At 32.8% G+C, this 25,434-nt stretch overlaps 1 protein-coding gene across 1 annotated transcript in view; it reads left to right on the top strand.

Moving 5' to 3' along the window:
* Window positions 1-3,566: 3,566 nt before the first annotated feature.
* Window positions 3,567-25,434, top strand: part of LOC123870954 (putative tyramine receptor 2) — a 33,729-nt gene continuing 11,861 nt past the window's right edge. The window contains exon 1 of the mRNA XM_045914467.1: window positions 3,567-3,923. Coding sequence (XP_045770423.1) covers window positions 3,745-3,923 — 179 coding nt within the window. The 5' untranslated portion in view covers window positions 3,567-3,744. The remainder of the gene's footprint in view (window positions 3,924-25,434) is intronic.

Below are 25,434 nucleotides of genomic sequence, written 5' to 3' on the forward strand. Positions count from 1 at the left end.
TAGTCTACACACCAAATTTCAGCCTTCTAGGACTTCGGGAAGTACCCTAGAATTACAGACTAGAAGTTTTGACTGTCAATAAATCTGAAACTATAAAAGCTAGACAATTGATACTCAATGCGTTTGATCAATTTGCCAAGGACATCTTATCCTGAAAATATCAGCATTCTACCGACAGAATTTACAGATTTGCTTTTCCCATAAGAGTCGTAGAGGGGGGGCATTGCCAATTTCTTAATTTTCCTGTAGTTTGTATGCAATTTCTAGTCTACATACCGATTTTCAGCCTTCTAGGACTTCGGGAAGTACCCTAGAATTACAGACTAGAAGTTTTGACTGTCAATAAATCTGAAACTATAAAAGCTAGACAATTGATACTCAATGAGTTTAATCAATTTGCCAAGGACATCTTATCCTGAAAATATCAGCATTCTAGCGACAGAATTTACAGATTTGCTTTACTCATAAGAGTCGTAGAGGGGGGGCATTGCCAATTTCTTAATTTTCCTGTAGTTTGTATGCAATTTCTAGTCTACATACCGATTTTCAGCCTTCTAGGACTTCGGGAAGTACCCTAGAATTACAGACTAGAAGTTTTGACTGTCAATAAATCTTAAACTATAAAAGCTAGACAATTGATACTCAATGCGTTTAATCAATCTGCCAAAGACATCTTCTCCTGAAAATATCAGCATTCTAGCGACAGAATTTACAGATTTGCTTTACTCATAAGAGGCGTAGAGGGGGGGCATTGCCAATTTCTTAATTTTCCTGTAGTTTGTAGTCAATTTCTAGTCTACACACCAAATTTCAGCCTTCTAGGACTTCGGGAAGTACCCTAGAATTACAGACTAGAAGTTTTGACTGTCAATAAATCTGAAACTATAAAAGCTAGACAATTGATACTCAATGCGTTTAATCAATTTGCCAAGGACATCTTATCCTGAAAATATCAGCATTCTAGCGACAGAATTTACAGATTTGCTTTACTCATAAGAGGCGTAGAGGGGGGGCATTGCCAATTTCTTAATTTTCCTGTAGTTTGTATGCAATTTCTAGTCTACATACCAAATTTCAGCCTTCTAGGACTTCTGGAAGTACCCTAGAATTACAGACTATGAATTGTGATGATCATCAGTGAGGGACGAAAACGGCGTATTTTAGGTGTCAATAAATCTATAACCATAAAAGCTAGATATTTGATACTTAGTATATTTGGTAAATTTGCTGAGGACACCTTATACTGAAAATTTCAGCTTTCTAGCGTCATCCAGACCGAAGTTATGACGGGTCGAAAATACGGCGAAACACTTCGAGAAAAAGGTACTACGTAGCGCCCCGGCCGCCGTTTGGCTCGTCTTGGCGGGGGCACTGCCGTGCCCCCTGATCTGTCTTAAACGGTCTATTTCAGCAGGTATTTATTTTGGCACTGCACGGGTAATGTGACTCTAACTTCGTCATAAATGTAAACGACCGAATACTGATCATTTCTGGGTTAAAGCCAGTAACCCTAAATTACCTGGTTTCGTCTTTCAACGCGGCTTTTTCACTCACCTTAGTTTTTTCAAGAGCGATGACGAAGTTGACCCCAAGTTTTAAAGTTACCCTCAAATTAGGCTCAAAAATTTACATATTATAAATCTTGAGGTCGCGCAACATTGAAACTACATATTTTAGGAAAATATAGAAAACCACAAGCATAGATATTTGATATTAATAATAACCTACAAAATTGGTTATATTCAAAAGGTAATAAAATAAAACCGGCCAAGTGCGAGTCAAACTCGCGCACTGAGGGTTCCGTACTCGAGTATTTTTTCCAACATTTTGCACGATAAATCAAAAACTATTATACATAAAAATAAATAAAAATCTGTTTTAGGACTTACCTACAGGTACAGCCCTTTCATATGATACCCCACTTGGTACAGTTATCTTATTTTGAAAATTGAAACACGTCTGAATTTTTTTTAAATGATGTAACCACAAACTCCCGGTTTTCAGATTTATTCCTGTACTTGTGCTATAAGACCTACCTACCTACCAAATTCCATGATTCTAGGTCAACGGGAAGTACCCTATAGGTTTCTTGACAGACGGACAGACAGACAGACAACAAAGTGATCCTATAAGGGTTCCATTTTTCCTTTTGAGGTACGGAACCCTAAAAATACGCCCCGTGGTCCTGCCTTGAACAAACGATCACAAAGTGCGTTGAACCAACGTAAACTTGGCTCTTAAAGTATGAATAGAATTCCCTCATCCCTTCCAACCGAGCAAACTTTCGCCGAAAAGTTCGCGCGTCAAATGAAATCCGAGAGGTTCCAAAACCTTTAATATTTCATTTCGTACAACTTCGCAGAGTTTGTAACAAAATTCTTCACTAAAATTATTTTCCCTTCAACTTTTCACTTTTAGTTTTGATTTTAATGACTGAGAAATTCAAAGCTCTGATATCAAAGTTAGGAGTTTATGCTTTAAACAAAAAATGTAGAGTTTTAAAATAGTATTAAGAGGGCTCTCTCCGTCACTCGTTTCCACTCGTTTCATATAATCGTAGTTCCAATTTCATTTGAATATTAAGCAACCAAAGTCCATGAAATTTTGCAGACATATTCTAGAAACTAATATCTATGTCTGTGGTTTTCCAGATTTCTGTTAAAATATTCGGTTTCAAAGTTACGCGGTCTTTTGAGCCCCTGTAATTTTAAAACTACATATTTTTAGAAAAATTTAAAACACCACAGACACAGATATTACTTTCTAGAATATGTCTGCACATGGACTTTGGTTGCTTAATATTCAAATGAAATTGGAACTACGATTGTATGAAACGAGTGACGGAGAGAGCCCTGTTAACATTAGAGAGAAGACAACAGAAGAGTGTTAAAACTGCAATTCGAGTGCAACTGATATAATTTTCCTAATCAGGATAATTATTAAGTACCTATTGCAAAAAGCCAATTCGCAAAAAAAAATTCTTGAAATATTTTTCATGGTTTTCCTGATGTTTTAGTAGGTAGGTATATTTTTGTGCCACTAGACTGCATACCTAGTTGGAACACCTACAACCCAGAAAAATAATTATTTTGTTATCGTCTAAAATCAGCCATATTTCGTCGGACTTGCTAGATACTTACCTGCCTATTAAATATTTTTGTATTCTAAAGTTCTACATCCACATGGTTGTTCAAAGTTTGTAAAAGTTTGAGCTAGTGATTTTAATATTGTAACATTTTGATATTGCCTCGCCCCAATGCAATTTATTTAAATGCTTACATTTTATGAAAGCAGGGACTGAAACAAAACTTTACAAAATTTATTGCAGTTCTTACGTTTTATTACCCAAACATAATATGAGTACCACACAATTTTGTATGAAATATTGTCGAAAACTTTACGAGCATAACCGTGTTCCAGTTCCAAGTTTAAAATCGTAACGGCTGACGGTTTTCTGAATGGTTTTGGTACACAAAGCTCTCATGAATACTATGGGTGCAATATAGGTATGCGATACACTATGTATAGTTACTTGTGAACAGTCTTGGAGCGGGGATGCCACGCGTTTCAAGCGAACTTGGCCCGACCGCCAGTCAGTTGTCAACTGACAGCGGATAGAGAAAGACGCGGCCGGTACGACCAGCGTGTTCTCAAAGAAACTTCACGCGACTTTACTGCAGTTGCGAGCGAACTAAGTGTTAGATTGCGTGCAAAGTGCTGTTAGTGTTTAGTGATGACTTTTGTATGGAACCGTCTGCTCTCTTGTCTCCTGGACGAACGTTGATGTCAGAGGGGATGGAAGCGAAAGACCGGCTTGTCGAGGAGGTGGTACTCCTTGCCCTGTTTCTTGTATCTACGGCGGCCAATTCCTTGGCGTTGTTGGTGTTCTGTCGACGACCTGGGCTCAGGACTATATCTAATAGGTAAGTTTCGCTTTGACCCAGATTTACATAACATTAATGTTTCTTGAGAGGATCTTAAATTTTTATTAACATATTTTTGGAATTTTGAGCTGAAATCCTCAAAAAATTGTCGCAATTTGAAAGGACCTTAATTTTTAACGAACAGTTTTTGGAGGTTTGAGCAGAAATCATCAACAAGCCCTAAATTATTTGAGGTCCCCTCAAAATTTTTATTTAACCTTAAATTTTTACTGGCGTATTTTTCTAATTTTGTGTAGAAATTTAAAAAAAAATCGTCGCAAATTGTTGGTCCCCTAAAAAAATTTGCGACTTCAAAGTTCAAAGTGACGTTATTGTAGCTATTCCTATGGTCAGTTAAGCAAAGCGTTTCAAATTGCAAGCTTTACAGTATTAAACTAAAGTGTGAAAAATTGTCGATCCGATACAGATGCTTAGCAAACGCTTTGTCTAAGTAACGAAACAAATTTCATAACGTCTTTAAGTTTCCGCAATTTGTGTGTGAAGTATTTAAAAACAAAGTCAAATTAGAAAGAACAGGATGCAGTGGAAGTACAGTCGGATACCAAGGCTGACAAGTCATAATAAAGCATTCATATGATGCAGACGGCAAAATTTATAACATCATTCAAATACTTCGCGAACAACATGTAACATAAATTAATCATGTCAGACATATTGAAATGAAGACTCCAAGTAAGAGAGAGTAGTCTATCGACAAATCGGAATTCAGAAAAGTTATGGACAGCGTGTGAATGTTGTTGTTGTAGAGCAAAAGTAATAAAATTTCAAATGCGTAACAAAATATTGATTTATGGTCTGAAAGCAGGGTTAACAATAGGTAGTTAAAAAGAGTTATGAACAAGAAAAATAGAAAATCAATATACGGGAAGAAAAAATTAAAAAATTTAAAGAAAATGATATATATTTTGCTATCCAACCTAAGCAGTAGTAAATCCAGGAGCATTATTGAAAAACCACCCTATTAACTGTCAATTTTTTGCCTACAAGCAACCAACTACTTGGACCCTAGCCAAACCCCCATATTATTATTAGATCATTAATGTCGGTCCGTCCGTTTACCTGCCTCTTTCATGTTTGTTTTGTAATACGTGATTTATGATTAAAAATTTAACTCCGATTTGACCGAGACATAAGGTAAAAGAATCACTATTTGCTAAACACAATTCGTTTCGTCAGAATAAGAAGGTCAAGCCTCATCCATTTTCAATTCTAAGATACCAAATAAAACCTTACAGCCAATGTAACTGTTGGGCAATTTTATTCATAGCCTAACTCGGCTGTTGATAATGAAAACAAAACTGATTATAATATGTTTTATTGAGACAATAATTTGTTGAAGGTTGAAGACATCGAGCCAATGAAGAAAACCTCTGTGGATTCCAAAATACAAAAACTAGACTCTATAGATTATATGTATTTTCATAAACAGATTTTAATTGTTGATGATTAGTTAAATCATTTGTGTTTGAATTCACACAAAAACATTAGACTGTAATACAGTCAATCAAAACTAACAAAGTAAATTCATAGCTAGATAACGCAATATTTCGGGAAAGGTAAAATCTTTTGATATGTGGTTTATTACTACTTAAGTGAGATAAATCTAATATATTGCCCAATAAAGTAAGAGTTTAAAATATCAAAAAGACATTAAGTATCTATAAAATATGTACCTATAAAATATTCAGTAGTAAGTAGTACAAGAGTCGGAAACGTCGCGTCTGTGCGATTCGTAAAAACAAAAGTCATTCCAATTTAAACAAAGTGGCTTCATCGATATATTTCAGTTAGCCCACTTTGCGGACATCAAACGTTTAAGTGGTCCAAAATAAATTATATGATTTAAACATTTGCGGCTGGAAAACCCTATTATTCTGCTTAGATTGTCCATTTGGCGTTTTGCAATTTCAATTTATAGTTGTGAGTTGCGGTGAAATGTGGTCGAAAGATCACAGGAGACGAGAGTGATGTCCTACATAGTAGGCGGCCGACGACGTTCACTCACAAGCAGTAAAATAAAACACGCAAGAACCAATTAGTTAGATAAATTACTTCGTTTTCCGAGAAATCGTTAGACTGAGCAATTTTCTCCAATCATCAAAACATTTTAACTAAATCGTTAATCAAATTAACTAAAAACAAAGAACTGGAAATTAAAAACGGTTAAAAGTTTTAAATTATGCTGGAATATTGTTTTATGTAACATTCAAAAATTTTGTTATATTGAAACAATAAAAGGCTTTTTTTGAAGAAATTAAAATGCTTATATTGATATCAGTAACACAACATTTCGTGTCAACGACACATTACCTATGAATATTAATATGCAGATTATATTTAAATATAAGTTTAACGACTGAGTAATGGTAAAAGAAACGAATACTTACGGAATTGAAATTGGAAATATAATATTATCTTGCGAACTATTGTTAATCAGTCAGAACGTAATAAACGAACTTGAGCTGGCGCCTATCACTGTGGAAAATAACTTCGATGAGTAAAGGCCTTTGCCCCTCATTGAAGTAAATGTAGCACACTCATAAACACTTGGAAACTATGTATGTATTGAGCAAAATAGAATACACGAAGTAGGTCTGTCCCAATGCGATTACAGAACGCTGGCCCTGGTGACATAATATTATTATCACATAATGAATATGTGTAATGCCGCAATGCTACTCTTTACTTTCTATGTCACGAGTCTTTGAACCGTTAATTAAATGTTTGATTGTTTGAATAGCTATCTCTATTTACAATAGTTAAACTTGTCAGATATTGTGAATGAATCATGGTTTCCTGGCTATCAACAGTTCCACGCCAATTGAGGACGCCTGATGGTCGTGGGTAGACGTTTTTCGAGTTGCCCATCCTCTATCTATTGAATCTAATTTAAAAGAATAAAAGTATGTACAACTAAAACCATATGGTTTCCTTTTAGCAAGTCTGGAAAAAATTACTGTCGGTCACTGTACAAAGATTTTTGAAAGATGAATCATAGATAGACTCGAGTCTATTAACAAATTGGCGTTAAAAGACGCTATTTATCAGAAATCGATATGATATATATGTTTTGCTGATGTAATTGCCTATTTATCTTGCTTAGTCACAATTGTAAGTCCATTCATAAAAATATTTATAGCTTTTCTATAAATATTTTCTTCCCTAATATCAACATTTTTCACACTTAAAATGGAATCTTCAGATGTTTATTGAGAAGTCACGAATTTAACGTAGAGTCATGAGTTTAGAATAGATTGACGTTAACTATCTCGTTACGGTTTCATAACATTTCACTTAAAAACGATTCTGGATTAATAGCAGCAATTACGAAACCATCAATGCAATGTTAAACTGTTAGGAGGGGTTTAGTCATAATAAACTCTATACAAACGTAGTTTGGCTTTTATTTGAATACAGACCAATCAAACTCAATGAAATTTCGTAGATACGTTCTACGAACTAAATCTTTACATCTGTCATTTTCCAAATTTCTGTTCAAATGTTCAGTTTCAAAGTTACACGGACATACAAATCTTTAAACCCGTGCAACTTTTAAACTAGTTACTTTTGCGGAACTCTGGCAAACTACAAACATAGATTTTAGAACGTGTCTACAAAATTAAATTGAGTTTGATTGGTTAATACATATACAAATGAAAATCAAACTACGTTTGTATGGAGCAAGTGACGAAGAGACGACCGTTAACATTTGCAAACAATAAAGTCTGTTGCAACGGCCGCAAGTTGGATACTTCGTTGACCTGTATTAATACCATTGCTAAATATAGTTAAGACAACTGTTAATGTACAATACGCATTACGATACCATTTGTTTTATTAGAGGCTGGTCATGTCTGTATGCCTTGTGTACGTTCAAGAATGCGTTTAAAATATTTATTGATCAATGATCTATGTAATATGTTTTATCTTATCGTTGCTATGTACGAGTAAGTGGAAGAAAACCCAGTTAGATACAAAATACAGATGATATTCTTACTAAGCATTGAATTCCATCTGTGAGATACACTTCCTTTAATTGAATTAGGTAAAAAAATCTGTAACTTATTGGAATCATCTCCTTCAAGTTTTTTTTTTTTGGCCTTAAAGTCGGATTTTTAAAAGTTTATTGTATTGTAATGAATCAATATTTATAGTATTTTATTTATAACATTTCCTTGAAAGGCGGCAAAATATGTTTTTGTCGAGCCTTATCTTTCAAGGAGAGAGCCGACTTCAATAATAAATCGGGACAAAACCGACCATTCCGAACATTTTCCGTAAAGCATTGCATGCCTACTTTTATCAAATACCAATAATCTTTTACCAATACCTCGCCGTGACACGCAAAGATAAGAAATGTTATGTGTTGTGCAACATAACATTAATGTTTAGCACCTGTAGTTTTTAATTTGGATGTGCCAAGGCAATTTAGCACATTAAGATTACGCAGAATTGTTCTTATATAAAACCAACTAGCTGATGCCCGCAAGTTAGTCCGCGTGGATTTAGGTTTCCGAAATTTCCTTCGAAACTGTTTTATTTTCCAAGTTTAAAAATAGCTTATGTTACTCTCCAAAGAAATCACGTCGTCGATCCGTTGTGGAATGATTGAAGGACAAACCAACAAACAAACATACTTTTGCATTTATTATGGCGACTGATAGAATATAATTTTTCCACATTTTTTACCGGACTACGGAAGAGTTTCGTATTTAGCAGTCTTCAAATACGTCTTAGCATTATGAGTGACGTAATTAAAACCCAATATGGTGGATGTGACAAACTGAAATGGGTTAAGGGAAATCTACCAAGATTGGTAACAAATAGAAATTTCTATTGTGTAGACCCTGAGAGTATAAAATGTACAAAAGGAAAAATTGACTAAAGGATATACATATTTATACGTATATAATATAGTCCAAGTTGCTGGGTTCAGAAACTTGAGATTTTGTGATGTAGGTTGATTTAAAGCATAGACCCTCCACTAAAAATATTTTGAAATTATCCAAAAATGGATTTTGTAAAAGACCTAAATCCACGCGGAATAAGTGTTGAGAAAAAGGTAGCGTAATATGAAACGTTCATACGTGGTGATTTTGCTAAGATTATTTGGTCGAGTCACAGAACAATATAATTTTGTTTAAAAACTGTCTTGTTTATTCTGGCATAACGGTGCAAATACTTGTCTTGAAAGCAATAGGTACTTGTACCTATAGTGGATAATATATCTGGTGAAAGGCTGCAGCTTAAGTCATTCGGTAGAATATTGATATATGGCAATTTTTAGCCTTATCATCTCGGGGGATTAGTAAAAGATTAAATCTAGTCGTCTTCTGAAGGAAAAATCTTATGCCACGTCATTTTTATGTACTTTGAGATAGACGTTTTTTCGACATTATAAAACTTACAAGTAAATACATACCAGAATCTTCTTGTTTATAAATATAAACGTAATAAAATAAACTTGTTAAGTTTAGCAGTGAATAATTTAAAAAGGTTTGCGGTATATTTGCAATTTAAATATCGGAAAATTCATTAGAAGTATAGCAATTAGTTAATGGAAGAAACCAAAGGATATAACACCGCACCTAGTCACGGCTGACGCCTTCTAGCTAATCCTACGTCTGTTTACCATCTCTTAAAGGCATTAAATTGTAAACATGGAGAGCCTTTTGAGAAAATGGGTGAACAAATATGTCAACATATGCTTAGATGACTAAGCCAATATATGGTCTGCAATATTCTTCGAAATTTTGGATTCGCTCGACCATGTTTATGGCATTTAGAAAAAGTTGTTTTGCTCAAAATGATTTAGTTCAGCATCTTAACCGACTGACATCCATTTCGAGACATAGTCGTAGATCTTTTGTAGGGATTTCCATACCATATTAATATTATGGTCTTTCACCGTTTATGTCCATCGGTTGTCTGTAAATCTTTTGATGTCTGTCCATTTAGTAGGTACAAGGTCTATTTACACTAGACTTTCCGGTGCGGGGTTATCATTTTAGCATCTTGGGATTATTGTCTACTATTATAGGAATACATAAAACTAGAGACCTAGGTAATAAGACCATCAGAAACCAGATCAAACTGTTCAAGCTAAAGTTGTCAGTCGACTATGCTTTATCGGGCGGTATGCGTCGTCGTTTTTTTTTCTCGACGCAAATTTTCCACCCGCCTGTACCCACAGGCAGGTCATTGACTTATTCCAAATAAAGAGTAAGCACGATGCTTTTTTTCTTAATCCAGCTCTGTTGCTCTTTTACTTCCAAGTCTTACTTTCAGTTTGACGATTTTATTGATCAATGGAGATGGTTACCTTCGGATCTATCTACCTTGTTATCTCAGTTGTCTTCCATCGGTATTCTAAAGCGTAAGTCTAAGAACTTTTTGAGCTGGTTCCTTCTTCACGTTTCTAGGTACGAGTACCATTGTACCACAAGGCATCTTCAAGGTCTGCACCAGTATAATAGTATGTATAGTATATGCACCAGTAGGTAGTATAATAGTAGTCGTAATTCCACGGACACGTACCTACGAAACGCTAGGATATTGGAACCTTTCCAGCATCAGTTTTCCCCTCCAAAGTGAATAGGCATCTTCTAAGCAGGTGCACTCTATCCTAGGCTACATCATGACTTGTCAGCAGGTCTGATAGTAGCCAAGCGCTAGTCTATAGAAAAAATTTGTCACACTGTCACACTAACACCTCTTGGGTACGCTCTTACCTAGTAAACAAAACGTTATTCATCCTAAAATCTGGTCCATTAAAATCATTACACCTATTTGTCTTTATTAACAAAGCGATTAGCCTTTGGCCATTACGTTATCAGGCTACAGTATCAATGATGCCTTAATATGTTGGTAATTGGTTTACTTAAGGCAATAGTTTGTTTGGCCTCCATGTTTGTTGGACATTGGAATTTTCGAGTGCAGCAATAAGTGCTGTAAATATTAAACTAGTTTTTTTTAAATATTAAAACTGCGTTAGTGTTTTATATGATGATAGTTATTTCATTCCCTAGTGGAATTTAGGGCTATAGTAGTTGATTAACATATCTCCCTGTCATTGATTGCTCCTTTGACAATTGACATGGTTCCACGAGAGTGGAGATAAGGGTAACCAGACGTTGATAACCGGATAAAAATGCCAAAGCTGCTTTTGCAACTTTAAGAACAGTATGGAAATCTAATTTCTTTACGAGACGTATAAAGCTCTCTCTGTTTGATTCGCTAGTAAAGTCAGTCTTGTTAGACGGGTGTGAAACGTGGAAAACATCATCACTAATCCACAGAATTCAGATTTCATGATATATGATGACTATTAAATGTATTGATAGACATCTGAAGCAATTATAACGCCAAATAACAAAAGTAGTATGAAAAATGTTGAAAGACAAGCTGACAAGATTTTATCTGCGTTTCCGTTGTACTAAGATAATTTCCTGCCTTGAAAAATCGGTTCGTTGGCTAAAGCGTGAAAGTTAACACACAAACAGACACACTTTCGCATTTATAACTTTAGTCAAGGTTATAAAAAGCAGAGTGCAACTGCAATTGCGAGGTACTTATCATAAGAGAGTAGCAAGTAGCTAGGAAGAAAGTGGAATGTCTAGTCTGTCTCTAACATAAGAAACAATATCGACCATGGCATGGTAATGCGAACCCAAAGGAGAAAGTTTCGCGTAAAATCAATGGCTGCATCGATTTGTTTGTAAATTTTCCACCCGACACTTTGTATTAGAACGAGTACCTAGAGGTCGCACCTCAATACGGGCTACTGTAGTCACAACTATAGTAGGTATAGGTACGAGTAAAAGTAAATTACAGGTAGCTTGATTTATAATTATTTGACTAGCGACACCAGCTGTTTCGCTTAGAGAAAATATTAAGCCCCTTTTTAACCCCCGACCCAAAAAGAGGGGTGTTATAAGTTTGACGTGTGTATCTGTGTATCTGTCTGTGGCATCGTAGCTCCTAAACTAATGAACCGATTTTAATTTGGTTTGTTTTTGTTTGAAAGGTGGGCTTGATCGAGAGTGTTATTAGCTATAATCCAAGAAAATCGGCTCAGCCGTTTGAAAGTTATCAGCTCTTTTCTATTTACTGTAACCTTCACTTGTCGGGGGTGTTATAAATTTTTAATTTACACTTGTTCTATATCTTGGGGGAATTTAGAAAAATTCAGTTATAAACCCAAACCTTATCTGCGTTGTAAAGCGAATCTTGGTATAAAATGTCAGCTTTCCAGGTTCAAGAGTCAAGACGTTTTGATGAGTTCAGCGAAAAAAATAAATCAGGACTTTTTTAAATACAATATTTACATTGGGTAAATTGGCAGATCTAAAATAAAAAGTTATATAATTCTAATTAAAAGAAATACACTTTTAAATAAATCAATTGTCTTTGTATTACATAATACAATATTATGTAAGTTAACTTACACGTGTTGTCTTTACTAGAATAATATAAAATATATAATGAAATAATGACGTGAATAAAAAAAAGACTCAATAATTATTTTTTTTATGAATGGATATCATTTTCATTATATATACTATTACATCATAATTATTAGATATTTCTTCGCTTTGATTTTTATAATAAAAAGAGGTAGGTTAGTAATTATGCTAATTCTCTAGAAGCGCACTGCGCATGCTTCAAGTAAACCATATAAAAATCAGTACAATATTTATATGTAATATTATTAAGTAGGTACTTGGGTGTAAGTGACATTAAAGTTCCTAGATGAATATTTATTTATTATAATATACTTAGTTATTTTACTATACAGCGTGTTTGAAAAATCATAATGAGGTAACTACATAATATTCCTAATAATAATATTATGTAGTATAAAGTAGTTGCCATAGATTCTTTTCTTGTCTCTGCTTTGTCAAACGTCTCTTGAATTCACAAAAGTTTTACACATCGCGGTCCTAATAACCCCAGCTTGCCGGGAATATTACGGACATTATCTACCACCTTGTATTATATATTTATTCACGTGATAATGTTTTAAAACTGTATGTAGGGTTAAATTAACAACGATTTTAATTTATTAAAAAAAACTTCACTTTCTATCTCATTCGTCAAGGTGTAGTCAAACAATAGACTATTGCCACCTATTGCTTAGTATTGCTATGTATATTTTAAAACAAATAACTGGGCGTTCTTTTGAATTCCTTGACAGAGACACTGAGCAGACGTCGGTGTATTTAAACTATGTCAAGAACTATTACCTACAATATTATTATATCGCGGAGTAAGAAACCACTCGACATAGTGGTGCTAATTTAGTTGTATACAAAACTCTATTAATATATCACAGTCTGAAAGTAGAGCATTATGGAACATGAAAGGAACCGGTTATTATTAGTCACTACAAAAGAAGGTCGATTTTGTGAAGCTGAATGAAGGGATAACGAAGCGAGTTAAAAAAAACATTTTAAAATCTTGAGCTCACTCTGTCCTCTTTTTAAAGATCTAAGTAATTTGATTTACTATTATTATTTTAGAAAAAAAAAACAAAAAATTTTTTGAAGGTAGGTAACTTTATAGGTTATTAATTTAGAGTAACACTATCAGAATTCAATTAATGTTTTATAATAATTAATTACAGAGCCAAAATTTTGGAGTTAATTTTACCATATTCAAGTAAAATATGGAGAAACGAGTAATAAGATACTGAGATGTTAAATGAAGAACGTTTTAAATTGAATTTTTAGTAGACATTTATTGCTTTCGGAAACAAAAAGTTTACCATAATAAGGAGGTCATTTAAACAAAAGCCATAGTAGTATCATAATATAGGTCGCGCTTTTCAAATAATTGATTACTATGCGACCTATTGTAAAAGTTATCAATTACAAACGACATTGTAAGTAAATGTAGTTTTATCTCCGGAAGTCGTTAAGTTATATCAAGGTCTCCTCTCATAGTATTATCAATATTTTAAGACATAAACCCTGAAAAAGTGTACGAGAACAAATAAACGGACGGACGTGCCGATATGAAATGCGTGCTAATAGTTAGTTATCTACTTAAAATCGTGACCAACTGTTAACTATTAAATAATATTCACCCTTGTTTTATGTGTAGAATGCCTCGTTTCGAATATAAGAAAATTATGTTATGTAAATGGCGAACCCACGGGTACAAAGATGTGGGTTTTCCTAGCGGTTGACCTTTAGGCCATGATGTCTTTTTGAGCGGCAAAGTTAATCTCATGAGAAATTAGATATTATACTCGGATGAAGTCGCAGGCAACCGATACTCAGTGATAATTTGATGTAAGCTAACTCTGTACAATCATCACAATTGTGATGATTGTACAGAGTTAGCTTACATCCCGGGGAAGGACACAATACTACTTTATTATCCCGAAAAATCAAAGAGTTCCCACGGGATTCTTAAAAGCCCATCTGTTCAACCGATTTATGTGAAATTTGGTACAGAGGTAGCTTGCATTCCGGAAATTGACATTAACAGTTTTTTATCCTGGAAAAGCAAAGAGTTCCCACAGGATTTAAAAAAAAAACTAACTCCATGCAGACGAAGTCGCGGGCATCATCTAGTGTTACCTAAATAGGTAGTGCGAGAAATGTAAACATGTCTTGCTCATATAACTATCTCGACAAACAACTTACGGTAGTACCTACTATAATTGCATACAACTTATACCTTGGTGGTCCTTTCAATTAGATTTAAATATATGGAGCATTTTTAGGTACGAATGAAATGTAATAGTCAATATGGTTCTAAAAAATTATAAAAAAATACCTATGGTAAAAATTCTTATTAGATTCATTTAAATAGAGATCTACCTTAAATTATAAATGTGAAAGTTTGGATGTTTGTTACTCCTTCATGTCACCAATCAACATCTAACCGATTTGGCTGTTTGGTTGGATTAACACGTGGACAAATGAATAATTTAATGAATTTTTTTTATTGCACACCTATTTAAACAAAACGACATAAAAGTAACAGAAAATAATATATTTTTAGTAGGTATTAATGTGCCAATAGTGCCTTATCTAAATTAAGATTTATTGGGATTAGTGTATAACCAAATAAGCGTCATCAAGTCTACCTACTCGTATAAAAGACAAAAAAAAATTAACAGAAGTTTTTTGCCAACTAAAACTAGACTACAAGAAGGTCACAGATATATAATTTGTATCGATTCTGAGTCATTTCTCAAATGATCCGACCGTGGGTGCCGGCCAATCATTAAAATAACGAACTATTTAAACCCATTAGTAAATTCTTGATTAGATGTATAGAACTAGATTTTCACGTTTTCTCAAACGAGTTAACGGTAAATGTCTTTAAATGAATATTTATCATGGTAAGAGGCCTGAGGTAACTATAAAAAAATTGGAGGTCGAGGTTTCCATACTATTGCGAAATACATCCATTTTTGGAATTAATTGTAATAATATATGGATATAAACATATTGATCATTCTAAATAGCGATATATATAATGACCGAGCGAAGGGAGGTCTCGAGTTCTACTGGGATGAATTTTCTTTATGTCCATCGTTCAGTCCGTCCGTCCGTTTGTCATATCCTATAAGAACATTATCATCAAATCAATCAATAGCCCACATCCAGGTTTCTTCACGTATTTACTTAAAGAGCCACTAGTAAATTACGTTTCAATGTTTTATTTATGAAATATTTGTATCAAAATATACCTACGATCAAAATATAAAATGTTTTTCTGATATCCGGTATTGGACTTTCCCCTATCTCTATTCTCTACATTGATTAACGATGTTGTTTTAATACATTGAAATATGTAACTTTCGTCCAGCATCACATCTGCATTTTGGAAATCATCTAATGGATTAATTTTCCTTATCATAATTAATAAAATATTTATATTACCTACCAAATCACAGATCATATTTAACTCTACATTCGAAAGCAGCTCAGGTAATTTTAAAATAAAAAAATATCTAAATATATAAAAAAAAGCCCTGACACAAGCCCTTGGCCCTAGAAACTAAGCCGAAATTTTGGACAGAGGTTGCCTTTATAACGTAGACAAGACCGTATTTTATTATTTTATAGAGCCGAAGCCATTTATAATTAATATAAAACATTATATTATAATATAGTACTAATATATATACTATGTATGACAAATAATATATAATATCCAGTTTTACATTTATAAAGTATTTAACCGTAGAACTAAAAAGTTTTAATATTTTAAACAAACTTTAAAACAACATAAGTCAAATGTTAAAATTGACGCGTGTTGAATCGGAGTCAAGATCAAATCTAACTCGTTTCCGCCGCATTCTAATGTTAATGTACCAAACCGAGCCGTCGGGAACAGATAACCTTTGCGAAATTAATATTTAATGACGCCTCAGAATTTTGGCAGTTGTGACTTTGTGAGGCAGTTAGTGTGCCTACAGACGAGCGACAAGTCAAGAGAGGCGCTTCCTTAGAGGACCATTCTGATGACGAGTCATATTCAACCTTTATGCAATGTATTAAGAAAGCTCTCTCCGTCACTCGTTTCCACTCGTTTCATACAATCGTAGTTCCAATTTCATTTGAATACTAAGCAAGCAAAGTCCATGAAATTTTGCAGACATATTCTAGAAACTAATATCTGTGTCTGTGGTGTTTTAAATTTTTCTAAAAATATGCAGTTTTAAAATTACAGGGGCTCCAAGATTTGTATGAAAATTTTAAGACCGCGTAACTTTGAAACCGAATATTTTAACAGAAATCTGGATAACCACAGACATAGATATTAGTTTCTAGAATATGTCTGCAAAATTTCATGGACTTAGGTTGCTTAATATTCAAATGAAATTGGAACTACGATTGTATGAAACGAGTGGAAACGAGTGACGGAGAGAGCTTTCTTAATACATTGCATAAAGGTTGAATATGACTCGTCATCAGAATGGTCCTCTAAGGAAGCGCCTCTCTTGACTTGTCGCTCGTCTGTAGGCACACTAACTGCCTCACAAAGTCACAACTGCCAAAATTCTGAGGCGTCATTAAATATTAATTTCGCAAAGGTTATCTGTTCCCGACGGCTCGGTTTGGTACATTAACATTAGAATGCGGCGGAAACGAGTTAGATTTGATCTTGACTCCGATTCAACACGCGCTAGCAATATGTGAAAATCGGATGTGTTTAGTGTTTCGGCAACTCTGTATTTGTGTAAGTAGGTCTTTATTTTACTTACAGTAGGTGTATATAATATACTAGATGATGTCCAACAACTTAAAAAGTAGCCTATGTCCATCTCCGAGCTGCAAGCTGTCTCTGTGACCTTCAAAATCGGTTAAACAGATGGTACGTGAAAAAGATAAACAGACAGAATTAAATTTTTATTTTTAATATACTTACCTAAGTAGTTGATTTGGGCTCACTTGTACCAAAAAATCTGATTTACTACTTGTTTAATCAATACTATCTCTCTTTTGGACAAGTTTATTTCAGGGAAGACAAGAAAAGGACAAGGATAGAAATATCAACTTAAACTTATTTAAAAAGCTGGGTGACATTAAGTACACCTTAATGTTTTAAACATAACATTTGGTCAGGATTTGACTCTTTGTTCAACAAACTTGGTTGAGACAGTGTCGCGGGTCAAGATCTAATAAAACAAAGGGAAAAACTGAAGGGTGATCGAAAGGTCACAACTCACAGTATGTAAAAATAAACCAAATTGATTTACAATCACTTTTAGTTTTATTGCCATTGTAAGTAAATATCGTTTTAGTGCATTTGGCCTTCCGGTTGTGAGGCCAAAATAATTACTCAACATAGTCGGTTTTTATTAATTTATTTAAATATCTAAAAGTTTCGTCTTACAAATGAGTTTATAGTTATATTATATCTAATTTATAAACTCACAATGCTTCCGAGGCGGAAGAGGTGCAAAAGTGAAAAATAAACAAAATATTTCAACTGCTTAATATAATATACATCTGATAAAAATAGCTTAAAAATGTGATGGAAATCATAGGTTCAATTCTTATTTTGGGAACAATAAGAGAAGAAAGTTGAATGACAAAAGTTGTTTTCGATTACGTAAGTCCACACAAAATGTTGCCAGTATAAAAATAAGTATAAATATATGATCAATCATATCATTTGGCCCAAATTATTCCTCCTCTTTGTGGGTGTAAATGTATATGGCTATTGATATAGATTACTAAAAAATTTACTCGTTTATATGAGTACATAATATATTACAATAATATAGTCCTTGTGGCAAACAGGTTTGGTTGCTATGTCCATAAGTGCGTTGGACTGCTGTCATTATGACTCTCATAGAGATACTATATGAAATATATAATATTACATCACATAATTTATCCAATACGTGCTACGTGGTCTAATGATATTTTATGAAGAAGCCTTTTAATTTCCAATTTCATAAATTATATTTTTCTGGACAAAAGATTTATGGATGTTTTAGTTATAAACTAATAGGTATTAAGTATTAAAGAATATGATATAATATTTATTTAAACTTCATAAATTGAAAAGATTTTTTTTAAATTGAGAAGAAAGAGTAGGTATAGTTAGCAAAACGTTAATTAATCTTAAAAATGTGATAAATAGTGTCGCTGTGAGTAATAAATTTTAAATGAAGACAATATATTTTTCTGCACAACTGACGTATGCGAGGGAAGGATGTTGATAATTAATATTCGATCTTAATACTTGAACATAGAAGTCACAATCGAATGCATGAAATTGTAAAAGTAATTGCCAAAGTTTATTTGGCACGTTGAGGTAAAAAATATGAATGAGATTTGCAAATAATGGGGTATAAGTCATACTTTGAAATTCTTTACAAAATTAGTTTTGTCATTGTGACTATAAATCTTTAACAACAAAGAATATAGAAAATAAATATTTGCTTTCGCTGAAACATTTGTTTTTACATTTAATAAAGGCAAAAATAAGCGTATTGTTTTCTGGGTTAATATATGTATGTATGTGAATTTCTTTATTCCACCATAGAAAGATTTGGACGAAGGTGGTATTGTTAGAATCCTTAACATCATACCGATCGACACCAGCTATAATTTTTTTGGAAAAATTCATTATGGTGGCTGTATAGCGCCATTTGAGAAGGACAGTGATTTAAAAAAAATTATAAATTGATCTTTTACTTGGGCGATCGAGCTTCGTTTCGAGTTTTTTTTGTGTGAACACGAACTTAGGGACAATACATATCTTGATAAATTGGAAAGTAAAACAATATCTAAATACTTTTCACCCAAATCGTTAGTCGTTCCCCAGAAAACAAAAACATATATCATGAATTGTTTTTTTTTTTTTTCAGAATAACTTAAAAAATAATTATCTGTTTATCAAACAATCGCGTTTTATAACCTCTTTATATACCAGTAGGGTAGCTATTATATCTAAAATTTATAAGCTATCTATGCGTTTTTCATTATACCTATGATGATAAACTCTTCCGGAAAATCTATTGTTAGAATAATTTCATATATACCTATAATATATGCCATAAATAGTTGTTTCATAATTATTGTGATGGCATATTATCTCATACTCTGCGCCAATTACTTTTGCATGGGAATCCTCATACAATAGGATCTCGCTAGAGTCTCATTTCTCGTTTTACAATTACAGTTAACTACTTAAATGAAACCATTCTTTTTCACCGGTTCATAATCCGGTTAAGTCATATTGTAAATATATTATACCTACTTGATTTAATCGTTAATATAAATTTAAAGCTAACGTTTATTACAAATTAGTATTTTTAATAGCCTTTTAGCCTTTTTTTTATAAAAAAGTAAAAACACTACTACGGTTTAAAATTTTTGGTGTGTTTTGAATTCTTACGATTTAGACCATTGATTATGACTTCAAGCAAATTTATAGTTGTATTTATATAATTGTTGTAGAATATTACGTATTATGCTACGTAGTTATTTCACTTTGAATCGTAGGTTTCTGGATATGCTAGTTTGCTCTACTTTGCATACAGTTAACTAGAAAACATTTTAAATACAGTGGCAAAGCGTCTCTTCTGTTTCCATAGTTAATTATACTTAGTACACCATATTTAAACAATAAACAATTAGAATAATAGGCAAGCAAAATAAATAATTAAGAAGGTCTCTTGATATTGAAACTGTCAGACAGTGGGTCATCACCCTAACCTTACCGAACGTCCATTATGTTCGCAATTTACAAAATATGATATTACATTTACGCTAGAGCATGACGATAATAAATTATGTCATCGTTTTAAAATATTTCAAGGATTTTGACATTGGCTAACTACCACGGTAATTAATTATAAATATTAATGAAAACAAGACAAAAAATTATTAATTAATTACCAAGAATAATATTTTTTCTTGCAAAACACGCTCGACTTGAAGCAACTATGGAGAGCACTCTTAAGTAAAATTTTGCATAAGCCTTTATGAAAAATAAGACATTATTTATAAGGCTTACTGTTATATTCATGGGATTTACTTAAAATATGATGTACTTATAGGGGTTAAACATTAATATAAAGTTAAGAATAACAAATATTCCTATCTTTTTTGTGTAATACAAGATTGTTGTTATAAAAATGTGGATTATAATATTAAGAAGGTAGTTAAGTTACCTACTAGAATCTTTTCCGTACTGTTAATTGCGAGATTTTCAACGTTTTTAAAGTGTTTGTTGCGTTTGTACAAAACATTTTAGGTATGACGTCCAATCTTGCCATAGATTATAATTAAATTCATAGAAAATGATATACGATTGTTTTATCATTACCTTATACTATGTAAATATCTAATCTTAAACATAATAAAATTAAAAATGTTTTGAATAGTTGGGTATTCTAATATATTATTATATTATAGTATTATTTCAACTCCCGGTTTTTCCTTCACCTATCGAACCGTAACGCATTCGGTATGTAGTCGAAATTCAACGCACACGTAGGTCTGAACGAAGTTCGAACCACTTGGACACGGAAAGTCTTCTTAGCATCAGTATTTTACCTCCACTGTTAGTATAGGTACCACATAGGTATCTTACTTCAAGTCAAGAGTGAATAGGCTTCTTCTAGGCAAGCGCGTTCCATCTTAGACTGTATCATAAACTTTTGTCTGTAGGTCTGATTGCAGCCAAGCAATAGTCGATGCAGTATATAGTAGGTATATATAAAAAAAACTATGGCGATTTAAGTCTAGGAATTCTAGTGAATTTTATTTCTAGAAAATTCTGAATGTCTTTGTTTTTCTCGTAATAATACTATGTAAATCGCCCGTCGTAGAAAGTGGGACGTTGTCGGTTCCTGTTAAATCAGATTATAGGGAAATGGGTCGAAACGGCGCGGCGGCGTAGTCTTTGTGCATTTTATATATTGCTGAGATTAGATTTTCCTCTGGATGAAAAATACTTTCTTTGTATTCAACGGGGATTTTTGTGCATCAAATTTAACAGATTTTTGTACCCGTGTGCATGTTATATTATGTACCTACTAACCATTATTTATAGTATGTTTCAAAATGATCTTTTAAAAAAATAAGTGATTCCTGAACAAGCAATATAATACGATGAGAAATATGATATGGTTATTTGTATATTTACGGCATCATAACTTAAACATTACACGGAATGAGCAGTTTTCTAAGTTAAGTGCAGTAAAATAAGCAGTTTTACTGGTTTGAAAGCCACTATAAGTCATAACAAAGAACAGCTACAAGTACTAAGTAAAAAGGTTCAAGAAACAGACCGTGAAATGGCAAATGCATGAAAGCATCCCCTTAAGTTAGCCTAGGGTTGTAACTTAAATGTAAATGTAAAAAATATCAGTTCATTCATAAAACACATTTATCAATTTCTCGCATCTCTATACGAATATATATCATATTTTAAACTATTTTTATCATACTATAATGTAACACAAAGATTATAGATATAATAAATACTATATTGAACCATCATACTTTCAACTCATACTGTGCCATTATCCATTATTTTAATAAATATATAACAATATGTATATTGATGCAATAAAAAAGATTTAGATAATTTAACAGTTTATCGAGCATAAAATGAGATGTCAATTATTCTATCATAATAAAAACAGGCATTTGAATTAATATTGCTCACATTAAAAATAATATGGTATCTATTATTATTCACGGAAGACTCATTATACTAGCCAATTTATTTAATAGTTGCGATAGATTATATAATTTGCGATTTAATTTAAGCTCTATAGTTGCAATAAATATTCTGTACAGTATGTACAAAAAAGTGCATCAAAATTTGCACACTTGTAATTTGTCTTCACTTTTTAAAATATTATTGTATGAGCTTTACCAGAACTTAACATTATCATGACAATGATTTCTGATCTTCTAGCTCTTTTGCAATTTTTCTTCTAGTGTACATTATTATTTTGCAACAATTAAAGTTTGAGAGCTTTCTTTAGCAAAAGCATACGCTAAAACTTTTTTTTTTTAATTTTTGCCCTTGATTAATTTTTTATTTACCACAAATATGAATATGCCTTCAAAATCAGCCTTTATTTGAATACATGAATATGAGATAGAGGGCAACCCTATCCATATGTATGTAGTAGCTTAGATGCATTAACCTTAACCTGAAAACATCAGGCAGGTGTATGTAGAGACTAGAGTGACCTAATTTTGTGATACCATAGTTAACTATAGACATAGAGATAATTTTGTTCGTGGGATTAACTGGAATTAATGGTACCTAGAAAATCAAAAGACATTTAGCTATATGCAAGATAACTAGTTACACTTTTTGATAGTAGTGCCAGTAAAAATTACATAACTATTTTCAGAAATTCTAACTATCCACGTAATTAAAATAAAACTTCAAAATACTATTGTACCGATTAAAGCTAAAAAATTCAGATATTAGAAGCAAATATTTGGTTTTTTATTCTATCGAAGAAATTGTATTCAATCATATTTTTATCTCATGAATAATTTAGATTTTAGATTAAAGACCCCGAATCACATATTGAAACATGAAACCTACTGTAGTTACGAGTATATTGCTTCCAAAAGTCGCATTTTGCGTAGAGCTTTTAGAATTTAAATTAATTTGAATAAGATATTTTTATTCTTGATACTAGAACAACCTGGTGGTTTACATTACTTTTCTCCTATTAATACAAAAAGTATTTTCGCTTTGCTTTGAAGGTAGATGAAAAAAACACATCCTGTATTAATAACACCTGGAATATGTTTGGCACTACCACATGATGATTATCGTCGACCTCAGATGAAAAACTGATGTTAATTTGAAAATTGGCTCCCTGTCAAAAGTGGTTATAGTATCACTGAGGATGTCCTGGTTCACACGTGGAAAATATATTTTAGGCAGTAAATCTTAATAAATATTAAGCGCCCAGCTCAAACTGTTGGATCTGGGAAGCTTAAATCATGCACAAATGTAGACATGGAACAATGACGATGTCAGATTTTTCGAAATTCCTACGTGATAGAGAATAAAGATTTTTTTGGAACCTTTACACGACTGCCAAAAAAAGGAGTGTAATATTTTCAGGGTTCATGAATGTGTGAATTTCTTTATTTGACCATAACTTCAAAATGTCTGAACAGATTAGGATGTATGGAGTATTGGATTATTGGATATGGATGTAATTCTCAAATGACAACGGCTATATTTTTTTTTTGAAAAATTCAATATGGCGGTCATTAATTTCAAATGTGAAAAAAAAAATCTTTAAGTTATTATTTCATTAAATGAACACATGACAGACATGAGAGAGCATTGCGAAATTCCATATTCAAACAAATAAACTATTTCATTTCGAACCGCAGACAGGGTTTTAGAAACTTTTAAATTACATGTTATTGGGAGTAACTACGATGTTATACCTACGTCAAATATTTTAAAAATATTTGAGTGCATAACAATTTGTGAGTAATTGGAATATCGCATTAGTAAGTCGTGTTGGTAAAACACTCGGTCCGTCGCCATAACATTATCACGGCATGTCGCATGTCACAATGGCTATTGTTGAGGAAGCGCCATTGTTACTGCGCGTGCGCAATCAGGCATGCCTCAAGAGCGTACAAACTTTGGTTTTATGATAACAAGTAACAATGCTACTGTGGTTGTATTAGCCGACGAGGTGTCTGCTAGGAATCTTTTTGATGATGATGGCTGCCTGCGACTTTGATTCCGTGGATTTAGGTTTTTAAATCGCTTTTATCGCGGAACTTTATTTTCCGGTTGCTGTGCGATTGCCAAGTCATTATTTCATCAGTATTTAATAAAAGCAATCTTTCTTTCTTCCTTTCATATTGCTACGGTCACTATAAAATGTTAGTCAATTAATAAGGTAATGATTTATGACTTTGTAGGATGGATGCTCCCATAGAAGGTACCTACCTGCTGAACAAATTAACCGACTTGATTTTAAGTTAGGTTTAAAAAAAATAAGCGAGAGAAAAACTGCGTTGCGAAACTTGGTTTTTTGAACATGTTATGTTTTTGATGGGATGAGTATAGATAGTATATAAGATAACAGTGCATTTTTATAACAATTCTCTAAAAAAATACCTAAAGAATTTTGTTATTATAACAAATTATTGGCTACCTAAATTTTAACATCACAAATTATCTTACTGTATTTTTTTAATTCGCAATTATTTTATTTAAACATTAAAATTTAGTGGGTATGCTCATAATTTTAAGTGTGTTAAATAACCATAAGGAAGAAATATTAACTTTGATGGCGATGCCAGTTGCGTGTGGACAATAATCAAGCAAACAATACACAGTTGACCAGTAGGTATGTCTGTACGTCATCACTCATCAGTCATCAGTCATTATATTCCTGAGTCATTACGCATAGGCATTTATCCTGAACATGTAACCGACGCTCACAAAAACTTGATAATATTATTATCATCCGCTTTTTGCAGCGCGCAGTTTTTGAGGAAATGTAACGGGATATTGTACCTATTAGAAGTTTTTTTGCGTGTTTCAGTCTGTGTGAACTTCCGAACGAAAGAGTTTAATTATTATTTTAAAAAATTTAATTAAAAAAACTAATTAAATAGGTTTTTAATTTTTCTACGAAAATTGCAAAATAACGGTTTAGCCGATAAAAATATCGTAATAATAGGTAAATGATGGAAAATCGGCAGCCATGAAAATTAAATGCTATTGTTGGATGAATAGGTTGACGTCTAAAAATTAATAAAGAGCAATCAGTCAATAATCACTTTCTCATCAGCGGCCCTCTTTATATCATTGTCGAGTGAATAAATTAAAACTCTACATCTACGTTTAATACCAACATAAAATTGCAATAATGTTTATGTTTGCATTTATTTACCTAAAGGCTTACGTGGTGAGCGCAAGCATTAAAAACAATTACCAAGGTATTTCCCGCGTTATATCTAGCTAGACCTACCCATGAATGAGTAGTAAT

Source organism: Maniola jurtina, chromosome 13, assembly GCF_905333055.1.
Source record: "Maniola jurtina chromosome 13, ilManJurt1.1, whole genome shotgun sequence".
NCBI classification, from domain to species: domain Eukaryota; kingdom Metazoa; phylum Arthropoda; class Insecta; order Lepidoptera; family Nymphalidae; genus Maniola; species Maniola jurtina.